At 67.0% G+C, this 6,948-nt stretch overlaps 1 protein-coding gene across 1 annotated transcript; it reads right to left on the minus strand.

Moving 5' to 3' along the window:
• Positions 1 to 801: 801 nt before the first annotated feature.
• On the minus strand, positions 802 to 4,372 carry LOC148051215 (uncharacterized). The gene is made up of 12 exons (XM_087738285.1): positions 4,271 to 4,372; positions 4,140 to 4,190; positions 3,971 to 4,048; positions 3,614 to 3,670; positions 2,816 to 2,952; positions 2,636 to 2,729; positions 2,457 to 2,513; positions 2,058 to 2,117; positions 1,889 to 1,944; positions 1,580 to 1,649; positions 1,348 to 1,394; positions 802 to 1,003 (listed from the first exon to the last, which is right to left on the minus strand). The coding sequence occupies exons 1-12, from the start codon at positions 4,370 to 4,372 to the stop codon at positions 802 to 804; spliced, it is 1,011 nt and encodes a 336-aa protein (XP_087594411.1).
• Positions 4,373 to 6,948: the final 2,576 nt, after the last annotated feature.

A 6,948-nucleotide genomic window follows, 5' to 3' on the forward strand; every position in this document is an offset into this window, starting at 1 on the left:
CCCTCGTCAGCCAAACCTGTGAGTGGCTGGAGAAGGTGGCAGGGAGCAGCCGGGGCTGTGCCGGCCGGTGGCTGTGGGGTCAGCCGGGACACGGGCCTTGGGGACAGAGCCAGCGGCTCCGAGACTGCTAGAATGGGTCCCATGGGATGGGGTGCGACAGGTGATGGGGACAGGGGCCCCCGCGGCTGTGGGGCCAAGAGGGATGGGAGCATTTGGAGGAGAGGAGAGCAGGGTGGTGGGGACAGTGGGGAGGGAGAAGGGCAGAGGCTGGGGGGCTGTGGCATGGGGGGTGTGGGTCCATAGGGGCCATGGGGCACAAGGGCAGGTGGGCAGCCGCGGGGTTGTGGGGGGCTGTGGGGAGGAAGGGAGGGGGCTTGGGGGGTCTAGGGGGCTGTGGGTGAAAACGTTTGCCGGCCGCCGTGTAAATGTGTCCCCGGCTGCTGGAACCCAAGTAGCCTCAGACGCTTACGGTGGTTGGCCTGCGCATGGCTAAATGGTTGCCAAAAGGTGGTGTAAAAAACTAGGGTGGCCTGAGAAGAGGGTGGTTCCCCCTGAGCGTACAGCAGCATAAATACTTTGGGGACGGCGGGAGGGAGGGCAGGTGCGGCTGGCACACAAGGACCTGGCTTGTGGCAGGCAGGGTGGTGGCACCCAGTGCCTAGCAGAGGAGGCTGGGCCTGGCCTCGAGGAGCTGCGGGGACCAGCACACGGGGCAAGACCCTCTCTCCCCCTGTGCCCCAGCAAACACGCCTGAGCCCATGGAGTTGGAGGTAGAAAAGGCTTTATTGGGGGGGCGGGCTGTCAAAAGGGCAGCAGCCCCTCACTGCGCACGGGGAGGATCTTCCACAGGCTGCATGCCAGGGTGGTGTAGGTCTCCTCAGGCAGCACACACACCAGCAGGCGGTAGAAGAGCTCAGGGTCGCACCAGGAGGCGTAGAGCACCGCAGCAGCCAGAGCGAAGCCGACGGCCAGCTGCAGGCCGATGAAGAGCAGGCCAAGTGTCCTGTGGGGCAGAAGAGGGATGGGAGGCAGGGCAGGCTGGATGCATCCCAAGCCCATCTTGCCTCTGGGATGGAGGGGGCCATCCTGGGAGCCCCCACGGGCTGCCTCCCCAGCCGCTTCTCATTGCTCCCTCGGGCAGGATGGGACATGAGACTCCACAAGCCCGGGAAAGCACCGCGGCCCAGGGAAAACCGCCGCTGAGCACTTCCCAGCTGCCAAGCCCACAGCCGGCCAGCAGCTCCCCAGCAGCCTGGACTTGTGAGCCCCGCCGGCGGGAGCAGGTGTCTGGCCCATGCCACCCGCTGCCCGGGAGCAGGCCCCAGGGGCCCCAGTGGGGACACTCACTCCAGCCAATAAATGAAGCCGCGTCTTCTCGCCAGCATCTCCCTCTCCTGCAGAGAGATGGACGCTTGTCAAGCACTGCTGCGCAGTCGGGACAGCTGGAGTTGCACGGTGCCCCCGGCCTCCGCCTTGCGCAGGAGTACAGCCCACGCGTGGCTGTGACCTCCACGGAGCCCCCTCCCCAGGGAGACCCACGCTGGCCGGGGCAGGGGCTGGCACAGGCTCTCCCCCTTACCAGCTTTGCTTCCACCACCTCCGGCAGCGCAGTCCCCGGCGCCTCTGCCTCCTTCTTCCTCTGCAGCTGGCTGCAGGCAACAGGGCTCGGTTGGAGGAGTTAGAGACCTCCGTGGCCACGCGGGCAGGCCCCTTGCGCACATACAGCACCCCAGGCAGGGCTTGGGCTCCCCTGTCACACCGCGTGCTGCACATTCCCCCCACCCCATTGCCTAGCACCAGCACTGGCAGCCCCAGCGCTCCGGGTGCTGCAGAGACACACCCCCCCCCCGCCCCCGGACACCCATGTGGGGCGAGGGGCCCAACTCACCAGGCCTCTTCCTCCTCCAGTGCCTCTTCGAGTTTCTTCATTTCCTGACGCAGCACCTGGGAGAGGGAAGGGTGCGAGTCCCTGAGCCCGCTGCCAGCCTCCTCCAACCCCCCCCACCCCCCGGGCCCGGGGGCACCCACCCGTTTTCCCCCAGCCCTTTCGGCACTACCTCATTCTCCTCCTCATCCTTCCGCAGCCAGGCCACCATCTGGGCACAGTGCTCTTGCCCCTGCAAAACAACGGGCGTTATCGTGCGGGCGGCTGGGCTGGGACCTGGGCACCCTCACCCCTCTCCAGCCCCAGGGCCATGCCCACTCGCTACCCCACTGCCCCAGGGCACGGGGAGACTGGGCGACTGACAAGGCCGGGCAGAGGGAAGTGACAGACGCCCCCCGATCCTGGGGAAAATGTCCTCCCCAGTCCCGCTTCTGCCCGCGGACGCTGGGCAACCGGCGCTAGGTGACCCTCCTTGAGCAGGGGGGTTGGGCAAGCCAAGATGACCGCCAGAGGTCCCTTCGAGCCTCTCAGCCCCAGCCGCTGCAGCTCTGGGACATGGGCAGGAGAGGACACCAACCTTAATGTTGAACGCCTCTATGGCATCGTGCAGGCGTTGTTGGTTCTCCTCCTGCATGCGGAAAGGAGAGCAGGGGCTCAGGGTCTGCAGCCCCAGGGTCTGCAGCCCCAGCCCCCACGGACCAGGAGCCACTCCACACCTACCATACGCTGCAGTAGCTCCATGCTCCTTGCCCTTTGTGTGGAGCCCTGCCCAGAATCTCTGCCGGCTCCGCCATCAGTCCCTGGAGCCTCTGCTGCCTGCAGGCATGGGGAACCATCAGATTCCCTGTCACAGACATCCCCGCCCTCGCACATGGCTCTGCCCCAGCTTCCTACGTCCCAGCGCCCAGCAGCCATCTGCACACCCAGCACCCTCGCCCTGTGCCGGGCTTGGCCTGCGCCAGCTGGGTGCTGAGCCCGTGGCAGGAGGTGGTGGGGGGCACCAGGGACCGCTGAGGAGAGAAGGAGCTTCCCCATCCCTGCTGTGCCGGGCGCCCGCAGGACCACTCCTGGTCGTGGGGCTGCCCTGTTCTAGGGCCGCTGCGACGCCTCCAGTGTCGCCACCCTGCCCCGTGAGGTCGCAGCGCCCTTGCCCCCAGGACCCCCCTTCCTTTTGGTCCCCCACCAGCCCCAGCAGCGCACGCGTCCTCCCCACACATTGCAGGGAACCATGGCGGGAAAGGGCATCCCCAGTCAGTCCCCAGGGCCCCGGAGGTCAGGCCAGGGCCAGGGCAGCAGGCGCCCGGGTGACCTGGGGCTAGCACCATTGCCCAGCAGCTCTGGCCACCCCCTCGAGGGATTTCTGGATGCAGGTCACAGACCTTCATCAGCTCCCACACTGCTGTGCCTCCCTCTGCCTTTCCCTGGGAGAGGCCTGCCTGGGAGAGAAGAGGGAACAGGAATGTCTCCAGGAGGGTCACTCATCCCTCTGCCTTCCCCAAAGCCATACTGCTGTGCCTGCAGACCCACAGCAGGCTCCCCTCTGCAGCACAGCCACAGCCAAGAGCCTGGCGGATCTGCGCAGGCCCAGTCCCTCCATCACGGACACCGTATCCTGGAGGAAATCTCCTGCCCAGCCACACCACTGCCCGTGGCTGCTGGGGTGCACGGACCCACCGCTGGCACCCCCCTCCCTGACCCTTTCAGGACAGGCCTCCTTTTCCCCTGTACCTTCTGCGTCTCTTCCAGGCTCGCGGCTGCCTCCCTGCTTGCCACCTGAGCGTGCTCCTGTGGGAGAGGAGGGGAAGAAAAGCAGCCATCAGGGCAGCGGGACACCGCCACGAGTGCATTCCCCTCGGCATTATCCCCTCCCAGCTCCCCTCGGGCACTGCCGTTGCCCTCGCGTCCCCTCTCCTTCCCAGCCCTGCAGGCACCAGGGGCAGACAGAGGGACCCCCAGGCCCAACGCTGCGCACGGGTCCACATCTGGAGCAACTGGCTCTAAGTGACCCTGCTTGAGCAGGGGCATTGCACAAGACAAGACGATCTCCCGCCCAACCTCAAGCACTCTGTGATTCTGTGAACTCACCTTCGTCCGGGCCACCAGCCGCTCCAGCTGCTGGAGCTCCTGGCCATTGCTTTGCAAGCGCCGCGCCACAGCACCCTTCTGGGAAGAGGAGCCGGACACAGGCACTGAGCCCCTGCCACAGCCCCAGGGGCTGCAGCTGGGGGAGGTGGGCAGAGGAGGGCACGCTGACCTCCATGGAGAGCCGCTCCACGGTTTCCTGCAGCTCCTGCTGCTTCTTGCCCTGTGTGGGGAAAAGAGGGCTCAGGGGCTCAGGTCTCGCAGCCCCAGCCCCCGGGGACAAGGGGAACGCTCCACACCTACCAGACGCCACAGCACCTCCTTGTGCCTCTGTGACGCAGCAGAACACTGCGTCAGGCGCTCCCGGAGCACGCGGAGCTCTTGCTTCCCCACTTCTGCCTGCATGGCTGCACCTGCGCGTCGGGAGCCGGCAGGGCGTGAGGGGCACGGCCGCAGGCACTATCCGGCACGGACACTGGCGGGGACGCTGCCCTACCCTGACACACAAGCGCACAGGGACACGCGGGTGGGCTCAGGGGAACGCACCCCCGCACGACTGTGCCCAGGCGCACAACCCCGCTCACCTGCAGCTGTGCCCGGCACCGCGGGTGCTGGCACAGGTCCAGCCGTACGCCCGCGGGCACAGCCACGCACCGCCTTGTGCTCCGCAAACGCAGGCGCACCCGCGCTCTCTCACGCAAAGGAAGGCCACGCACGTGCACAGTCAGGGCTGGCACGGGAGCCTCCCTCCAGCGTAGGGCACCGTCCGCCGTCTGCACTCACGCGCCTGCGCCCCCTCCCTCTCACCAGCGGTCCTGTGCGCTCACACGCACTAGTTCCGTGCCGCGCTTGGCCCGCGCCAGCTGGGTGCTGAGCACGTGGCAGGATACGGTGGGGGGCGCCAGGGACCGCTGAGGAGAGAAGGAGCTTCCCCTGCCCTGCTTTGCCAGGTGCCCGCGGGGCCCCTCTGCACGGCGGACACAGCACAGGTCGTTGGCGCGTACTCTCCAGACTCCTGCCCAGCACCACTGAGGTTCTCCTCCAGGTGCTGCCCTGCCTCTGGGAGCAGCCCCCTTTGTACCCACGGCGGTGACCGTGTTGTCACAAGCCCCAAGTGACGTCACGGTTACAGGGCCACCACTGCCCACTGTGACGTGGCAATCACCTCCCTGGGGCTGGCGCCAAGCTGGCCGTGGGGCCCAGCCATGGCCAGGGGGAAACAGGGCAGCACTCTCAGCGTCCACTCTTAGCGCATGGGCGGGAGCGACCTGGGGCACCGCGTGTCAGCATCTCTCCGCGGGGTACGCCTGTCCCACAGCTGTCCAGCTCCAGCAGCAGCTCCCCACCCCAAGTCCAAGCAGGAGCCAGGCTGCACGTGTACTCCCAGCAGGCACAGGCAGGCACTCACAGCCACGCGCGTGCACCACGGCTGCGCGCGTGTGCACAGGTGGCCAGACCGCATGGAGTCCAGCACAGGGCTCAAGCATCCAGCCCCCGTTTGGATCCAGCATCCAGCCCCGGGGGGAGAACTACAGCCCCGGAAGGGGAAGAATAAAGCCTAGCCCCCTGCTCCAGCCTGGGCAGACGCCGTGCTTGCAGGCTCCCCAGAGGAATGGTCTCTCTCTCTTGCTCCGAGCCGCAGCTGCTGGCCCGTGGCGGGGACAGCAGGAGGGAAGGGGTGGGGGCACGCGGCAGGCAGGCAGTGACCCACGTGCTCCAGCTCTCTGGCCCTTCGAGGGGCTGCATGCAGCAGCGCCGCATTCAGGAGCTGGCAAGGCCGGGTCGCTCCGGCCTCCATCTGACAGGGCCGTTCCCCTCGTCAGCCAAACCTGTGAGTGGCTGGAGAAGGTGGCAGGGAGCAGCCGGGGCTGTGCCGGCCGGTGGCTGTGGGGTCAGCCGGGACACGGGCCTTGGGGACAGAGCCAGCGGCTCCGAGACTGCTAGAATGGGTCCCATGGGATGGGGTGCGACAGGTGATGGGGACAGGGGCCCCCGCGGCTGTGGGGCCAAGAGGGATGGGAGCATTTGGAGGAGAGGAGACCAGGGTGGTGGGGACAGTGGGGAGGGAGAAGGGCAGAGGCTGGGGGGCTGTGGCATGGGGGGGTGTGGGTCCATAGGGGCCATGGGGCACAAGGGCAGGTGGGCAGCCGCGGGGTTGTGGGGGGCTGTGGGGAGGAAGGGAGGGGGCTTGGGGGGTCTAGGGGGCTGTGGGTGAAAACGTTTGCCGGCCGCCGTGTAAATGTGTCCCCGGCTGCTGGAACCCAAGTAGCCTCAGACGCTTACGGTGGTTGGCCTGCGCATGGCTAAATGGTTGCCAAAAGGTGGTGTAAAAAACTAGGGTGGCCTGAGAAGAGGGTGGTTCCCCCTGAGCGTACAGCAGCATAAATACTTTGGGGACGGCGGGAGGGAGGGCAGGTGCGGCTGGCACACAAGGACCTGGCTTGTGGCAGGCAGGGTGGTGGCACCCAGTGCCTAGCAGAGGAGGCTGGGCCTGGCCTCGAGGAGCTGCGGGGACCAGCACACGGGGCAAGACCCTCTCTCCCCCTGTGCCCCAGCAAACACGCCTGAACCCATGGAGTTGGAGGTAGAAAAGGCTTTACTGGGGGGGTGGGCTGTCAAAAGGGCAGCAGCCCCTCACTGCGCACGGGGAGGATCTTCCACAGGCTGCATGCCAGGGTGGTGTAGGTCTCCTCAGGCAGCACACACACCAGCAGGCGGTAGAAGAGCTCGGGGTCGTAGCAGGAGGCGTAGAGCACCGCAGCAGCCAGAGCGAAGCCGACGGCCAGCTGCAGGCCGATGAAGAGCAGGCCGAGTGTCCTGTGGGGCAGAAGAGGGATGGGAGGCAGGGCAGGCTGGATGCATCCCAAGCCCATCTTGCCTCTGGGATGGAGGGGGCCATCGTGGGAGCCCCCACGGGCTGCCTCCCCAGCCGCTTCTCATTGCTCCCTCGGGCAGGATGGGACATGAGACTCCACAAGCCC

Source organism: Nipponia nippon, unplaced genomic scaffold, assembly GCF_047370975.1.
Source record: "Nipponia nippon isolate SJK-2023a ecotype South Korea unplaced genomic scaffold, ASM4737097v1 scaffold_63, whole genome shotgun sequence".
In the NCBI taxonomy this organism is placed as follows: Eukaryota; Metazoa; Chordata; class Aves; order Pelecaniformes; family Threskiornithidae; genus Nipponia; species Nipponia nippon.

What these genes read in the sequence shown, in the direction of transcription:
- LOC148051215 (XM_087738285.1), bottom strand. Translation starts at nt 4,372, where the DNA reads ATGCAGGCAGAAGTGGGGAAGCAAGAGCTCCGCGTGCTCCGGGAGCGC. An exon ending in GGCTGGTGGCCCGGACGAAG is followed by an intron (nt 3,671 to 3,970) that starts GTGAGTTCACAG and finishes CCTCTCCCACAG; the next exon opens with GAGCACGCTCAGGTGGCAAG. An exon ending in GGCAGGGCTCCACACAAAGG is followed by an intron (nt 2,514 to 2,635) that starts GCAAGGAGCATG and finishes TTCCGCATGCAG; the next exon opens with GAGGAGAACCAACAACGCCT.